General features: G+C 43.5%; 2 protein-coding genes across 3 annotated transcripts in view; one reads left to right on the top strand and one right to left on the bottom strand.

Annotated features, from left to right (window-relative positions):
* Positions 1–18,271, top strand: part of LOC124544869 (trichoplein keratin filament-binding protein) — a 754,849-nt gene that overhangs the window by 304,977 nt on the left and 431,601 nt on the right. The window lies entirely within an intron of this gene.
* The window catches only part of LOC124544871 (peptidoglycan-recognition protein LC-like), a 64,046-nt gene that overhangs the window by 6,030 nt on the left and 39,745 nt on the right, over positions 1–18,271 (bottom strand). The window contains exons 3-5 of the mRNA XM_047123587.1: positions 15,425–15,504; positions 11,480–11,699; positions 3,127–3,245 (exon numbers count right to left, since the gene is read on the bottom strand). Coding sequence (XP_046979543.1) covers positions 3,127–3,245; positions 11,480–11,699; positions 15,425–15,504 — 419 coding nt within the window. The remainder of the gene's footprint in view (positions 1–3,126; positions 3,246–11,479; positions 11,700–15,424; positions 15,505–18,271) is intronic.

The following is an 18,271-nucleotide window of genomic DNA, read 5'->3' as shown; positions in this document are numbered from 1 at the left end:
TGGTGAGCAAAGTAACTGATGATGGTCGAAGTAGAGAGGATATAAAATGTAGACTGTCAATGGCAAGGAAAGCGTTTCTTAAGAAGAGAAATTTGTTAACATCCAGTATTGATTTAAGTGTCAGGAACTCGTTTCTGAAAGTATTTGTATGGAATGTAGCCATGTATGGAAGTGAAACGTGGACGATAAATAGCTTAGAGAAGAAGAGGATAGAAGCTTTAGAAATGTGGTGCTACAGAAGAATGCTGAAGAGTAGATGGGTTGATCACATAACTAATGAGGAGGTATTGAATAGAATTGGGGAGAAGAGGAGCTTGTGGCACAACTTGACTAGAAGAAGGGATCGGTTGGTAGGACGTGTTCTGAGACATCGAGGGATCACCAATTTAGCATTGGAGGGCAGCGTGGAGGGTAAAACTCGTATAGGGAGACCAAGAGATGAATACACTAAGCAGGTTCAGAAGGATGTAGGTTGCAGTAGGTACTGGGAGATGAAGAAGCTTTCACAGGATAGAGTAGCATGGAGAGCTGCATCAAACCAGTCTCAGGACTGAAGACCACAACAACAACAACAACAACAGAAACCAGCTGGCAGTTACAAGAGTCGAGGGGTATGAAAGGGAAGCAGTGGTTGGGAAAGGAGTGAGACAGGGTTGTAGCCTCTCCTCGATGTTATTCAATCTGTATATTGAGCAAGCAGTAAAGGAAACAAAAGAAAAATTCGGAGTAGGAATTAAAATCCATGGAGAATATATTAAAACTTTGAGGTTCGCCGATGACATTGTAATTCTGTCAAAGAGAGCAAAGGACCTGGAAGAGCAGCTGAACGGAATGGACAGTGTCTTGAAAGGAGGGTATAAAATGAACATCAACAAAAGCAAAACCAGGATAATGGAATGTAGTCGAATTAAATCGGGTGATGCTGAGGGAATTAGATTAGGAAATAAGACACTTAAAGTAGTAAAGGAGTTTTGCTATTTAGGGAGTAATATAACTGATGATGGTCGAAGTAGTTAGGATATAAAATGTAGACTGGCAATGGCAAGGAAAGCGTTTCTGAAGAAGAGAAATTTGTTAACATCGAGTATTGATTTAGGTGTCAGGAAGCCGTTTCTGAAAGTGTTTGTATGGAGTGTAGCCATGTATGGAAGTGGAACATGGACGATAAGTAGTATGGACAAGAAGAGAATAGAAGCTTTCGAAATGTGGTGCTACAGAAAAATGCTGAAGATTAGATGGGTAGATCACATAACTAATGAGGAGGTAGTGAATGGAACTTGTCGAGAAAAGGAGTTTGTGGTACAACTTGACTAAAAGATGGGATCGGTTGTTAGGACATGTTCTGAGGCATCAAGGGATCACCAATTTAGTATTGGAGGGCAGCGTGGAGGGTAAAAATCGTATAGGGAGACCAAGAGATGAATACACCAAGCAGATTCAGAAGGATGTAGGCTGCAGTACGTAGTGGGAAATGAAGCAACTTGCACAGGATAGAGTAGCATGGAGAGCTGCATCAATCCAGTCCCAGGACTGAAGACCACAACAACATTTATAACCCTGTAGTCACCTGACCAGAAGTTTTGTTCCTCCTGCCACCGAACTTCACTAATTCCCACTATATCTAACTTTAACCTATCCATTTCCCTTTTTAAATTTTCTAACCTATCTGCTCCATTAAGGAATCTGACATTCCACGCTCCGATCCGTAGAACGCCAGTTTTCTTTCACCTGATAACGACATCCTCTTGAGTAGTCCCCGCCCGGAGATCCGAATGGGGGAATATTTTACCCAAGAGGACTCCATCTTCATTTAACCATACAGTAAAGCTGCATGCCCTCGGGAAAAATTACGGCTGTAGTTTCCGCTTGCTTTGAGCCGTTCGCAGTACCAGCACAGCAAGGCCGTTTTTGTTAGTGTTGCAAGGCCAGATCAGTCAATCATCCAGACTGTTGTCCCTGCAACTACTGAAAAGGCTGCTGCCCCTCTTGAGGAACCACACGTTTGTCTGACCTTTCAACAGATACCCCTCCGTAGTGGTTGCACCTACGGTACGACTATCTGTATCGCTGAGGCACGCAAGCCTCCCCACCAACGGCAGGGTCCATGGTTCGTCGGGGGTATAGTTAATTGAAGCACAAGAATGTGACAATTATATTTGTCTGCAACATTTTACACATGTAAAGAAGGGGAAGAAAAAAAACCAAAAGATACGTTACATATTCGTTAATTCTTCTCAGTATACACAAATAAAATAAAAAGTGCACTACTCTGGCTGTTTTTAAGGTATAAAATTTCTCTGCAGCAAAAATTTTGTAGTATTTGCTCCACTTTAAGTGGTTGTCAGTACATATTGCCTGTCATTGAGACTTCTTTGTATCTTGGTCTACAGACCAGTGAGTTTTTATATCGTCTCCACCTTCCGCGAAATATTACCAGTACTACAATTTCGTTTTGGGGTATCCATAGTGCGAATAGCATTACTGAATTTAATTGGTGCCAAAACTTTTGTTTGTTGTAAGTAACAATTTGAAAATCCGAATAGAAGAAGATAGTCAACTTTGACTAAAGTGGTAATGTTCCGAACCAAGAGATTCTGTGTTGACGACAGATTGAGAGTAACAAGAAAAGTTACCCAGTGCACAAAAGGCAATTCCAAAACTCGTGAGCCCAAACTGAGTACCCAGGCGCCAGAAAATGAAATGAACGGTGCCAGTATGTCACGCTAACGCGATCTATCACACGACCGAGTCGACGAACAGCGGCGCGAGAGCTGTCTGAAAGCTGCTCAAGAACTGCACCGGAGATTACTGGAAGCTAACAAAGAGGGAGCTAGTAAAATTGCGATAACACGCTCTTCGCTGTTTAAAGTGAAGTAAATGCCTCTCCCTATACGTGTGATTCTGCAAATCGAGGCTACACTGGGACCACGGGAGGAGTCTGAAATCCAACCGGAGCAAGTCGGGCGCTCCGTCTGAAATGGTGCAATAGGTAGGAATGGCTCCGAACGAAACGGCTGCGTGATCAATACTTCAGCATTCTTTATTTCTAGCATTACCTGCAGCATCAAGATATTTGGGAGCTAGCACGTTGCAATTTACCCAGAGACAGAAGAACTGAGTACTCACTCCTGTAGTCGCCGATGAAGCTGATACCGACGCTCTTGAAGTTGTAGGTTGGAGAGTGTGCGCCGACCGTGTCCCATCCGCGGCCGACGTATACTCGATTGTCGCCACCCACGATGAAGCTGCAAGCCAGAGCAGAGTCATGGAAAGTCGCTGTAACAGAGTTGGTTACTGATTTACCGGCTTTCTGCCGGCGTCGGACTGCGAACTTGGTATCAAAGCACCTGTAGCGACCAGGTCCGTGACAGTAACAACCAAATTTTAATGTTAAATATTCGGTACATGCATTCCCCTACCTGTGGTAAAGTATCCGTTACTCATTACTGATAGTCATTACGTACGACACATTTAACTTATATTATCGCTGAGCATGCGCTGCTGTTTGTTAACAAAGGAAGAACGGTGATGGATAAGGAGCTTCCGCCAGATCTTCACTTTCACAGGATCTATTCGTCTTTCTATATCACACGATCGATTTGACGACCGTTTGCGTCTACGACAACCTAGAACAGCAGTAGAGATTGCCCTACTTCTGCCCGAACAACGGTGGACCACGCAGTGTTAAGCTGTCGTGACGCAGCTCGTGCACTGCTTAAAGATCGCACATTGTGTCCAGCATTGTCAGCGATGGAAACACCAACTTCTTCGCTAGCTTGTGGAGCGGTTGTCGGCCTCTCTCGGGAGCAGTTCGCCAGTTAAATCGAACTTCCGAATTGTGTTTTTCAGCTTCTGTGTGGAAAGAGGACGTGCCCGTGTTCCTGTAGTTCGTCAGTACTCGCGAAGGGCAGCAGCTCTAATGCCGCTGTGTTGATAAAACAGCTTTGCGAGCAAAGCCCTGCTCATCTTGTCAGGACCAGTGTTGACTGTCAGCAACTGTAATGCACACTGATGCCTGTGTTTCAACTCTTAAGTCACCGTTCCAGGACCGGCGCGTGAACACAACTCGTGACAGTAACGCTGCTAACAAAGTACATCCTGCAGCGCACACTCCGAACGTCATTCATATTAAGTTCGGTACCCATATCGTATATAGTTTTCCCTCTCAAGTATCGAAAGATCAATTATAACTACCCTGCATACATGGCACGTCACAATTAAAGGGCCACTTTTTTGAAACCCCGTCACTTTCTCCCGTCGCGTCGCAGAAGTTCGAAATTTTGCTAGAAGGTGCCTACAACCTTCCTCTGCAATGGCGCTCTGCGAATTCACCCTCGGACTCAGCGACGCATCAAACAGCAAGGCGTCGACACATGGAGGGAAAAAAGGGCCAGAGATCAGAAGGTGTAAGGTAATGATGTCACATTCGCGGCAAATTTTACCACAATTCTGACAGAAGCCATCGTGGACGTGTCACACGATAGGAAGGCCGTCACCCCCCCCCCCCCCCCCCCCCCCCGCCCCCAGTTATCTACGTCTCACTCTTTGTCTTCACGCCTGTGCAATGAAGATCAGAACCGCGAAGCCCAGCGGGCACTTTTTTGTGGTTGGCAAAGGAAAACACTTCAGACGCACCGCCGCTCCGAATCAACGTGAAGAGGCTTCAGCGGGTGACACAAGGGGCGTCAGTGAAATCACACCTTCCATTGAAGAGTCGGTTCCCTAACATTTAGCGGTCGAAAACGACAGTTGGCAATGTAATGAGTAATAGGACGACGTTCTTGACAACCTGTGACACAACCGCATTGAAGGTGGTCGCACCCCTTTGGAGTGTAGGACGACCGCAATTCTTTTATGGTATACAGTGTGGGAACACTAGGAACCGTGCAAAACGATTCGACGAGCAGCTTTTTCAAACCTTCTGTTTCGCGCCATCCTGGGTCATGATCATGACGGAGTGCGACATGGACAAGCACGTGATTGAAAAGCACAAAGTGTCCCTCTAAGACGCCCTAGTTTGTAACCACTCTCACTGCCACCCGCACACCTTTGATAGGCATTTGAAAAATATCCCTGTACAACAGACACGCGTTCAGTGATGACTATTTGCCCGCAGGATAGACAACTTTATCGACACAACCTCAGCCGAGTGTCACTACATCGCTACTTTAGCACCTGCTAGCTGCATACGAAATCTGGGAAGTCGAAAGCGTTGCCTATCCCGCCGGAGCATAGTCTTCAGTCAATGAATTTCTCTGTGCAGTGGCATTTGTACAGTGCGCACGAAAGGATTGCAACCCCACGATGTCCTTAGAGTAGGGCTGAATCGTCCGGGAAAGGTGACGTGGAGGGGGGGGGGGGGGGGGGGGGGGGGAGTAGTCACCAATTTCGAACGTTGTCAAGAACGTCGTTCTGTTGCGCATCGCAATGCGAACTGTCGTTTTCGACCGCGAATGAATGAACGCCCCTCATGGAAGATGTGGTTTCACTGACGTCTTCTATGCCACCTCCTGGTTACATTTCTTGTCGAGTTTGAGCGGCGCCGTGTCTGAAATCTTTTCCTCGGCTCCCCATAAGAAAACCGCGTGTTTTCAACGTTGGGCGCCGCGGTTGTGACATACATGGGAGAGGCTTCAAAAGGAGGCTCGAAATGTATGTAAGAGACGCGGTGGTGAAATCTGATGCCAATGTAGCACCACTAACCAACTTTGCAGCTCGCACGAACTTCTGAGCTCTGGCCATTTTTCCCCATATGTCGATACCTTGCTGTGTTTGAAGGGTCTTAGAGTCCGACGGTGAAGTCTCACGGCGCCACGCATTCGCACCACTACAAAGGAAGTTTGTAGCCACCTTCCAGGAAAATTTAGAGCTTCTACATCGCAATGGGAGAAAAAGATGCGGTTTCAAAAAAAGTGACCCTTTCATTGCGTTGGACAGTATACATGTTCAAATTAATCGATTAACAAGTCATAAACAAAGAAAGTAAAACGACAGGATATAAAGTACTACACAGAACATAAATTGACATAATCAAATATTAATGCTATATACCGTATTCATATGTGTTGTGACCAGTATTTTCCTACAGTTATGGCACTGCTTTTAGTCAGTGCCAGTTCCACCCCATTACGCGAATGGGTATGAAGGCGGGAGTTCATGAGACGGCTGGAATTTTGTTCCTCCCCACATTTGCACAGTGAGTCTCCATCCTGTTCGTGCCCCATTTCTTGAGACTGTCATTGGATGATGGAACCCCCTTGGTGCAGTCTCTTTAAGGACTTCCACTACACCACCACTCTTCACGACCTGGCGGCAATTCTTCAGTTTTGTCACATTCCGGATGATCAGAATACCTCTGCTCCAGATTTCACGCTGGCCTTTCTCTGGTACGATTGAAGTGGACCAGAATACTGCAAGAAACTCCACTGTACTTGAATCGTTGATGTCGACTGTGGTTCATGAAGGGTAGCATGGACTGAGCTTTTACAAACGTTTTTCCACCCTATATTAGTAGTCACTTCACGTCTGACATCGGCCCGGGCTGTGCGTATAGGTGGATACAACATCTGTGTAGGTGTCGGCTTCAAACAACCCGTAATTAGCTCGCAGATTTTTTTCAGTACAATATCAGTTTTTTTCTTTTTGCATGAGAAAATTTGTACCAAACAGCAATAGCATATTCAGCAACATAGTAGCAGCGTGGTAAGGAAGTTGTCCTTACTGTCTGAGTGTGGCAACAAACCCATAGCGGACAGTTACGTGATGAAACCTTTGTCTTGATGTTGGTGCAGTGTGTGTTCCAGTTGCGTTCCTTTCAAATTCACGCGTTGCTTCCCTCAGGCTTCTTTGTTCTGCAAATATATGGCGCAGATTTTGGTTTTCGCTTAATTTGGCTAGAGATGATTTTCCTTGCAATAGTTTGAAATCATTTTCATAGCATTAGTGAAGCTTTGTTCCGCAGTTTTTAAATTTTTACTATGAGTAGCTGGGGTCAAGTCATCTGCATACAGGAACCTCTTTGTATGAGATGGGAGTGGTTTGCCATTGGTAATATGTTAAACTCAATTGGTGAAAGAACACTATCTTTTAGGAGACCGTTCTTTCATATGCTCCATATACTCGGCTGGCCTTGGAATACGACAATGGGACAAGGAAGATGCCTCACCGCAGAATGTGAGTAACATTCGGACGTTCTCTCGGCAACGGTGTATACAAGTCGGCTGATTCTTCAACTCCAGAAGTACCAGGATATCGTACCCGGTAACGGTTACATATCGACGAGCAGTAGTCAACAGTAGATTGAACGAGGATTATGTACGCCACCTATTTCATGGGTGAATTACATTTCCTAAAGATTCGTCTGAGACTCAACCTAGCTCGTGCTTTTCATACAACCAGTTCTTAGTATTCGTTCTCTAAAGGGTTAGTCGTCGATATTTTCAGGTTGCTACTGTTGCAGTGGTACAATGAAAATAGTGTACGGTACTATAATGGGTCTCTCCGCCTGTTTGTCGCAACATGTTACATTTATTCATGTTGCGAGTAAACTGGCGGCCCCTGCGCAAGACTCAATCGAGCACGATGGCGCAGGAGTGAAGTCTGGAGTCAGATCGAGCCGTTCACACCGACTTTTCCGTGCTGTCCCTACATCGCTTTGGGTAAACGCTGGGATAGTTCCTTCTAAAAGTGCACGGCCGTTTTCCTTCACCAATCTGAGGATGTGCTCCATCTCAATGACGTCGTCGTGCATGGGTCGTTAAACCCTAATGTTTCTTCTCTTTTTGCACCAAGCGTCGATACTTTGTAATTCCTGCAGAATATCGTTATAATTTTGCGGCATTGTGGCAGCATAAACGGCAGCATGATTTGTAAAGAGCGTTACGGAGCTTCCGACGTTACCCGCCGAATCATTGATGCATATTGTCTGCAGTAACGGCCGTATAGGACACCAACCGCCAATACCTAAATTTCTTTTACATGTTGCAATTTCGCCCCGTTTGAAAGAACTTACTTAGTTACGTCTGCTACGAAGTCCTGAGCCCCGTCTCAGAGCTGGTGCGACATCTCCTCAGCTTGCCACTAGGCGACACTGCGGAACTGCTTTCCTGAAATATGGGATCACCGGTGAGTGAGCTGCTAATTAGGAAATCCTGCACTGCATATGCATGGACAGCGATAAACGTACCTCTGTTATCTTTGCTACTCGTTTGGACCTCTCCTAAGTTATGTATGTACCACAGGCCGTAACTAAACTGAGTGGCTTAAAGTTGGGGAAATGTTACCCCATTTGAAGACGTGCCGTGTGTGACGACCGATTGTTGCGACTAGGTGCTGTGTATGGCGAGAGTGTAGACATGGTATCTGAGCAGTCTGTTAGAGACAGGTCACTGGACCATGGAAACGTGGCGGCTTCTAGGATGGTCCTGTGAATCCCGATTTCAGTTGTATCGAGCTAATGGGTGTCTGAGATTGTGGATTGTGCTCTGTGAATCCTCTATGTCGACAAGACTGCCTCCCGGCTGCGGAGACCATCGTCAGATGCTCGTTATGTGGACAGGTTTGGAAACTGCCTGCATCACTTTCCTGCACTAGAGCTTGGACATTCCTTGTTCAGCAGGACGATACGACGTGTCGTCGCTCATTGGTTGCTCGCGGGTGGCTTGATGAACACTTCAGCGGATTCACCATTGTGGCTTTGGCGCCGAGATCGCCACTTCTTAATCGATCATTAATGGGATGCTGTCAATAAACCAACCACACAAGGACTATTGTGAGTAGCGCTGCATGATACGTGGATCAATATCTCCCCAGAATGATCGTTACACATCGTAAATGCCAAGCCTTGACGTCTAACTGCAGTTTTGAGACCTCGTGGGAAAGTGACTCATTGATAACATTACATCCTGTGCCTTCTCATGACCTTTGGCTACTCGTTAAGTTTTACCACTACATAAAATTCGTAAGTAAAAATGGCAGACAGGACATCTTTATATAGTGTACAGCAGAGGCTATAACCATGCACACACAAACACGGTTGTTTCAGTCTTGGCAGCACTTTATTACTTCTGATTCTCGTTACGCATTTCGACTAATTGCCATCATAAACATGAGATATGCAATTCTTTGAATATATTACAAAAATGTTTTTCTTAACACAAGAAAATAACCATGGGAGGCACGTTATTTCAGTAGCTTACAAATTGAGAACTGCACACAATCAGTAGTGTACAAACACGGTGTTATAGATGAGTGATACATTCCAAATACTTTAAAAAGTCAGCACAGTGTATATCGTCAAATAGGACGGTACCTACTCTTACAAAGTGCAGGTGCACACCGGCGGCGACGCAGTCAGAAGGTAAATTACCCAGCCGCCACCAGGTGGTGCCCAAAGCTCAGTAACAGCACACACTGACTCACAGATGACGGACAAGTACAAACGTGAATAAAAGGTAAATTAGATTAAAAATATACTTTCGTTTCTTGCAAATGTGTTACATAAACAATAAAAAGACAAATCCTTCTGGATTAACACATGTATGTGACTCCCGGTAGATTTTAACTAACCTGACGTAACATAAGGGCAGTAGAAAGTAAGGCAACTTACAGTAAAGTATTGCAGCACAAAATGAAATGCTTCAGACAAAAAACTAGAGAAATCGTGGAGCCCAGAAATAAACAACCAACGAAAAATTTATAATAAAAAGCAGTGACAAAATCGTATGTGGAATGACTGCAAGGCTATTAGTGTGGAGCCAATGAAAAAATATGTAGCTGGAGGGTTAGTTTATTAAAGCACTCAAACGTCACAACAGATCACTTATGATGTCAGAAAACCAATTTTTATTATTCGTTGTGACTCCCTTTTTTTATGTGAATACACGGTTGGAAATAATTCGCAACTCCAAGGAGAAGTTGCGCGACATAAACGGAAGTTTGTAAGTGTGTTTATACATCTGAATGATGATACCTTTTCATATTTAGCGCCAGTTGCATAAGCACCACTACGAAGATGCAAATCGGGTTTGCTCTCGATACACGCTGTAATGGTCGTGAGCGTTAGTTACCTTTGAGGCAAGACGTGAGTTGCTGTTAGTCAAGAGTGCCTTTAAGGCGACAAAGACGCCATTATCAGTGCCTCACTGAGTTTTAATGAGGTGGTGTAATAGGGCTACGAGAACCTGAATGTTCCTTCTGCGATACTGCAGAAAGACTTGGCAGGAATGTAGCCACTGTACATGGTTGGCGGCATCGGTGGTCACGAAAATGTACGGTTGCAAGATGATCGAGTTCTGGACGGCCACGTGACTCTACCGAGATGTAAGACCATTGTTTTTTTATGTACGGCTCTGCCGCATCGTACAGCATCTGCAGCAGCAATTTGAGCAGCAGCTGGCACCACAGTGACACAACGAACTGTTACAAATCTGTTACTTCAAGGGCAGCTCCGAGCCAGATGTCCTGTAGCATGCATTCCAGTGACCCCAAACCACATTCATTTGCGACTTCGGTGGCGGTCGTGTGAAGTGAAAGCTGATTGGAGGGCAGGGTGGAGGTCTATTGCGTTTTCTGAGGAAATCTGGTTCTGCCTCGATGGGAAATAAGGCCGTTTGTTGGTTAGGCCAGTTGAGGTCATTTAACCAACCTCTCAGCGTGGCTCTGCACCTGGAGTTACGGTGTGTGGTACGATTTCATATGACAGCATCTACATCTACATCTACATCTACATCTATACTCCGCGAGCCACCTTGCGGTGTTTGGCGGAGGGTACTTATTGTACCACTATCTGATCCCCCCTTCCCTGTTCCATTCACGAATTGTGCGTGGGAACAGGAGCATTCTCTTAATTATCCCATGCACCCTGACTGCAAATAGCCGGCCCCGGTGGCCGAGCGGTTCTAGGCGCTTCAGTGCGGAACCGCGCCGCTGCTACGGTCGCAGATTCGAATCCTGCCTCAGGCATGGATGTGTGTGATGTCCTTAGGTTTAAGTAGTTCTAAGTCCAGGGGACTGATGACCTCAGATGTTACGTCCCATAGTGCTTAGAGCCATTTTTTTACTGCAAATTTGTACGTCAATCTGGTGATTCAATCCGCTGCGCTGCCAATTGCGAACAACACGCCAATGGGTGTTTTCCAACATGATACCACTCGCCTACATACCGCTCTACAAACGAAGGTTTCCGCGGGCTGTGTCAATAATAATTAAAATTCTTCTGGGTGTTGTACTTTTGCGTCATTGTATAAAATACTTTAATTATAAACTTAAAACCAACGTTTCGGCTGTATTACTACCGCTTATATTTTTCGTGTCACGACAGATCCGATGATGGCAGTTAGTGGAAATGTGTAATCAGAATCGGAAGTAATAAACTGCGGCAAAGACTGTAAACATTCGTAAGTAGCAAGCACAGGCAGAAAAACTGTTTACACCGAGTTAGTCCAGGAATGGCCTGCCCTGGAAGCCGTCGGGAACTTACTTGTAACCGATGTTGAGCCAGCCCTTGCCCATGTGGAAGTCTTGCATGGAACGCATCTTGGCTTCGCAGTCGTCGCTGGTGTTGCAGGCCCCCGGAATGTACGTGTGGTGGATGACGACGAACGGCACCGGCGTGCGCACTTTCTCCACGGCCAGCGGCCGTCTGCCGCCCCATCCTTCACGGCTCACCAGCGGCGGACACACCGACGGGTCGCCGTCGACTGCAAATTTCAACTTGTCAAGAACACACGTTCTGAGCGAGTCGAGTTGCTACGCTGCGTCCTCTGTGTGAAAATAACCGGGGAGGGAGATTCGAACCTCTGCATCCCGAGTTCCCAGAAAGCTCAGATGTTACAGCGCTTCGACGTGTTTAACTAAGGGCTAAAAGGCGTAGGGCTGACATTGTTGCCTGGTTGGATAATCGTCTTGGGCTCCGGAAAAAGTATCGGAAGTGTTCAGACACAGTATCTTTGCTACATGTGCACTGCTTAACGGAATTATTCAGTACTGGTGAGAATTACTCGAAAATAATTTTGTTTACAAACCCGTCTGGCAAATTAAAGCAGACTGGGACTCGACCCAGAATCTTGCCTTCTGTGGACAATGCTGTTGCCAAATGAGCTACCCTGGCACTTATTTTGTGCTTGTTATGTTTTTGTTTGTTAGTAAGACGACTTTAGGAAGCGGTGTAGGACCCACGAGACACAACTATTCCTTCTATGACAACAATTGTAATTTCAGTTATTATAAATAATTTTTCGACTCATCAGCGTCCATCTATTAATTTTTTCTCAATCGCACTGAAAATCTTAATTAGAAGCGTATTTTCAAAGTCTTGAGCCCATCGACCAGTTTTGATGCCATCCTACAACTCTTCCCTGTTTTGTGATGATCTTCTCATCTCTGCTTCTCTGCTGTTACACCTAACACGGCCAGCAATTTCTTCACTCTGCTGCTCCTTCCAGCGGCAAGTTGGATGCTGTACCAAATGGCAACCGACTCGTTTGTTCTCCTGGCGACTATTAACCCTAAATAGTGTAGCAGAGGTCATTCGATGAAGGCCGTCGCCATATGCCCTTTGGTGTACTACTTGTATTTCGTATCTTACTGGGTCACTTAATTTTCAGTGTTCTTACTTCCATAATATAGATTTTCCATGATTCACGTTACTTCCATGCAATGCCGTACTTCAGATATTGTTTTCGGACACTTCTTCTTCAGTTCTATTCGAATATTTGATGATACTTTCATTAAAGAAAACCATACATTCGTCAGTCTTATGATACATCTCCTCCTTGGATCGTGCTGTGTAGTCTTACTTTCTAGACAGAATAGTTTGACTACTTCCACTGCCAATTTTTATGTTAAACAAACCTCTCTTCACCTTCGAAATGCTCCACATCACCATCGTTTTAGGTTTTTTTTAAAATCGTAAATCCATATTCTGAGAGAGATATATTTGGTGGTTTAAAACCACAGTGCTAGAGTCTTACTGATATCTGAATAGTCCTGTTACAGACACGAAATTGCAATCAATACTTTTTGCGGAGCAACACACTATGCAACTTGTATTGAAACCAGACCACAGTTACAAAAGTCGGGAAACATGAGAGAGAAGTAGTAGTTGAGAAGCGAGTGAGAGAGGGCTGTTAGCCTCTTCCCAAAGTTATTCAGTGTGTGCATGGGACAAGCAGTAAAGAGAACCAACGTAAAACTTCGGAAGGGATGCAAAGTTTAGGAAGTGAAAAAAGTCTTGAAGGGTTGCCTGTGGCATTGTAGTTCTGTCAGAGGCAGCAGAGGACTCAGAAGAGCAGCTGAACGTAAAGGATAGTGTCTTGAAAGAAGATTATAAAATGAACTCAACAAAAGTAAAACAAGGGTAATGGAATGTAGTCGAATCAAATCAGGCGATGGCGAGGGCACTAGATTAGGAAACGGGCACTAAAACTTAGAGATGAGTTTTGCTATTTGATGATGGCCGAAGTAGAGGGGATGCGAAAAGCAGAGTGACACTGGCAAGAAGATCATTTATGAAAGAGCTAAAATTTTTAAATTGTAATACATCGTAGATCTAACAGTTCGGAAGTCACTCCTGAAAGTATTTTTGTCGAGTGTAGCCTAGTAGAGAACGAAAACCTAGTCAAGAAAGAAATAGAAACATTTGGAATGTGGTGCTACAAAAGAATGCTGAAGATTAGATGGGCAGATAGGATAGCAAATAAAGGGGTACTGAATCGAATTGGAGGAAAACCGAAATTTATGGCACGACTTTACTAAAAGAACGGGTCGATTGATAAAACACATCCTGAAGCATCAAGTAGTCATCAGTTTGATAATGAAGGGATCTGTGTTTGTGTGTGTGTGTGTGTGTGTGTGTGTGTGTGTGTGAGAGAGAGAGAGAGAGAGAGAGAGAGAGAGAGAGAGAGAGAGAGAGAGAGAGAGAGAGAGAGAGAGAGAGAGAGAGAGAGAGAGGGGGGGGGGGGAGTTAAAAGTTGTAGAGGGAGACCAGGGCATGATACAGTAAGCATGCTTAAATGCATGTAGGTTACAATAGTTATTCGGAGATGAAGACGCTTGCACAGGATAGACGATCGTAGGGAGCTACAAACCAGTATTGGGACTAAAGATCTAACACACGAAACACATATGACATCGACGTATATACACTCGCACCGAAATCTGCAGTCCTACAAATTCTGAAAGTTATGGAAAGCTTACTATACCCAGTCGTCACAAACTTTCATTATCGCTTTCAGTGTAGTAGTCTTCGAAGCCAGTGCTTGCTTGGTTAGATACTCGAAATACAATTTAAATTTATATCATTTTATTGCACGTGAAGTGCTGGGCTTGGGTTTGATGCACACACAGTGTAATTAATTTATTGCGTTACTAAATGTGAGAATTTAAAACTGTGTGTTGGACCGTAATATGAACTAGAACCGGGACGGCTGGCTTTCGCGGACACTGCTTTAGTTATTCTGTTACCAAGGCACTTCTCATGGACGGACTGAAACCTGGAAAGTACCCAAGAGCAACCAGAGAGATCTGAAGTAGTCCGTGAGGGAAGCCGTAGTGGTGCAGTTCGATGGCGCAGTCCCGTGAAAAGAAGGCATCCTTCTTAAACACATTTTTTTATGTTCAGTTTCATCCTCGATGTAATTCTGACAAAATAAACATCTTGTTTTGTTTCATGGTGGTCGGAAAAGCGCTTGTTTTCAGCGTTCATTTGATTCAAACAGTTTTTCTTAAACATAGAGCATACTTCCGAGACACGTGTTGAAACTTCTGTACTTTTTTCTTTTTCTACTTTGTTGCGTACCTAACATCAGGCATCCGTGTTCCACTGCCGCTCCAACAAAGAGCCTTAACTTGTCACACACAACGCAGCATGTAATCCCCAAAAGAGAAAAACAATGCAATGTTTCAACTGTTAACATATTTCGTGTGGCATCTGTATCGAAGAAAAGACCTAACGAATGATAAGCAAAGATCTTTCGTCGATCGGTCTAAATTTAAATACGCAATTTCCAATAGCATACTACAGTAACGATTCTGAATCCAGCACAGGTTCTTCTACACTGGTTTGTGTCGTCCGAGCCGTTAATGAAAATGATGCCCATATAAATACATGTTACACAAAGTAGTTCTAGGCAGTGTTAGTTATCCTAATCTAGGACGAATTAGTTACAGATTTATCAGATACAACGATTTAACATCTACCTTAAATTGGTATAATTTTATCCATTTAGTCAATCATTAGTAACTGTATTGATCATGCATGATGATGGACGTAAGCAGCACCACTGTCTATTGTATGAAAGGCATGTTTAAATAAACAAAACCAATAGATGAATGCCTCATCATTTCATCATCATAGTAAACAGGTATCAGATGTTAATTAGTCGTGGCTATTACGAATAAAATTTCTGATATCAAAAAAGCGTACCTGTTTCATTTATCTTCGGAACGCCTTCATCGTTCAACATGTGCTCTCCTAGTGTACCGTTCCGTAACGTTGTGTTGCGCCTGAAACATTGAACAAGAGAAGCTGAAATCTTGACATAATTGTTGTGTATTTTCTGTCGGAAAAGCAACAACTGCAATCTTTTGAGATTTGGTTGCCGATGGAATGCCATATAAGGCAACATGTCTATTTACTGTTGGTATAACGGCAGTGTAAAAACCCAAGAAAAACTGTAGTCGTTAATTTCCCCTATGACGTGCAGCTTAATTTTGTGGCTTAATTATGGAATTCTCCTAGGTAGACTATTCGAATTTCTGGACGTGAATGTTTGAGGAGGAGGAAGTTTTCATAAAGATTTACACACACACACACACACACACACACACACCAGCGTTCTACGGGTCGGAACGTGCAATGTCAGAAGCCTTAAGCATTTCGATTAGAGAAATTGAAAAGTAAAATGAATAGTTTGAAGTCGGATAAAATGAATTATTGAAGTGCGGTGCCAGGGAAAACACGATTTCTGATTAGGTGAGTACAATGTGCTGGACACGAAATCAAATGTGGTATGCAGGAATAGCTCTAATAATGAACAAGATAAAAAAAAAACGCGTCAAATCTATGAAAAACATGGAGAACAGGTTATCGTATTCAAGTCAGCTTCCACAACATTAGTCAGATGTTTATATACCTACTAGCTCATAATATGATGAAAAAACTTAAATAATGTATAATGAGGGAACATAAATTATTCAGGTGGATAAGCGAGATGAAAATTTGTGATGGGGAACTAAAAGTCGTTAGTACGGAAAGGAAGAGAAGGAAAAATAGTAGGAGAAAGATAACTGGAGGACATCAATGAAAGGGCAAGGAGCCAGATAGAATTTTACTCGGAGCACAATTTAATCATTGCCAACACTTGGTTTGAGAATCACGAAAGGAGGATGTATACACGTTAGAGATTCAGAGATAATTACGTGATGGGAGATAATTATGTGATAGCAAGACAGAGATTTCGACACGATATTTTAAAGTGAAAAGCATACTCATGCGAAGACCTGTACTTTGACCTAGAGTTATTTTTATGAAATATGGACTGAAGAATATAAAACCGAGCGAGGTGCCGCGGTGGTTAGTATATTGGACTCACATTCCGGAAGATGATGGTTCAAACCCGCGTCTGGCGATCCTGATTTGGGTTTTCCGTGGTTTCGCAAAATCGCTTCAGGGAAATACCGGGATGGTTCCTTTGAAAGGGCACGGCCGACTTCCTTCCCCATCCTATGGGACCAATGACCTCGCTGTTTGGTCATCTCCCCCTAACCAAACAACCAACCGGCAGAATCTAAATGAAATGGAACCTGTGTAAGTTAAACAACCGGAGATTGTTGAGAGTTTCAAAGGGAACACTAGACAACGTTTGACTAAAATAGATAACTCTCAAAGGTGGAAATACTGGAGGCAGCAGACGAATAATTGGGCAAAAGACAAGGCACAATATGAAGCCGACATGGGGGAGGAACGCTTGGGGCTCAGGAGAAATGTAGGAAGACAAACCCACATGCAGATTGGATGTATACGGAGAGATGAGCTTTGACAATGCTGACAGAAACTGTCTTCGAAATTTAGAAGTTATCAGTGATAAGAAAAGAAGTGGAAAGTTATCTGCAACTTATACAGGAACCAGATTGCAGTTAGTCGAACGAGATGAAAATTGGATGTAACTGAGAAGGGAATGAGATAAGGTTGTAATCTATCCTCGCACACTGAAGCAACAGTAAAGGAAACCTAGGAGAAGTATGGCGAAAGAACATATTATTTTACGGTTTGGGCATCCACAAATTTTAAAAATTTTTTCAAAAGACTATTAAAATCTTCTAAAAAACTTGGAATTTGGAATTTTGATGTAACATCTCGTAACCATTCAATTTAGGCGGTTCTTCCAACAAGAATGCCATCCGAAAGTTAGGAAACCATGTATTTTAACGAACCAATGTTAAATTAGTTACATGCGAACATCTGAGAAAGTGATTAAACCATCGCGAAACGGGTTGTGTGTGATCCTGTTATAAAGGAATTGCTAACCGCTTATACGGCTACCAAAACGTTTTTAGAAGATTTTACAAGTTTTTTTAATTAAAATACTTTATTATGGTGCAAGAATTGAAGTTCCTGGAAGAGAGAGAAAAATTTTGAGGTTTATGATGGCATGTAATCTTGCCTGAAATTGCAAAGCTCTTGATAGATGAGTTGAGCGGAATGGATATTATCTTGAAAACAGGTTATAAGAAGAATTAAAGTTAACAACGTTCTTGGCTGGTAGTCGCATGAAGTCAGATAATGCTGGTGGAATTGGGTTAGACAGTGAGAAGCAAAAAAAGTGGGCGAGTTCTGCTTTTTTTTTTTTTTTTTTTGTAAAATTACTGGCGACAGCAGAGAAATGCTGAAGATTCAGTGTGTAGATAGTCACTAGCGAGGAAGTGCTGTATCAGATTGGAAGGAAAAGAGCTTTGTGAAATGTCCTGACTAAAAGAAGGGATCTGTTTATTGGACACATTCTGCAGCAGGAAGGAATAGTTAATTTGGTGTGTCGGGGTAAGCATTTTAGATGTGAATCAGAGCCCGAGTACAACAAGCAAGTTCAAGTCTATGTAGGTTGCAGAAATTGTGTTGGAAAGAAGAAATTTGCGCAAGTACACAAATGCGTGGGGATCTATTAAATAAGCCACACCAGTTAGCTTGTTATAATATGTATTGAGAAAACAGAAAGAAATTCACGGGTAACACATACGCTAAAATATTTTCATTCTTCAGTTTTTCTGTTTTCGA

Source organism: Schistocerca americana, chromosome 8 (genome assembly GCF_021461395.2).
Source record: "Schistocerca americana isolate TAMUIC-IGC-003095 chromosome 8, iqSchAmer2.1, whole genome shotgun sequence".
NCBI classification, from domain to species: Eukaryota; Metazoa; Arthropoda; class Insecta; order Orthoptera; family Acrididae; genus Schistocerca; species Schistocerca americana.
Note: the sequence above shows the minus strand (reverse complement) of the source record. Positions and strands in the feature narration are given on the sequence as shown.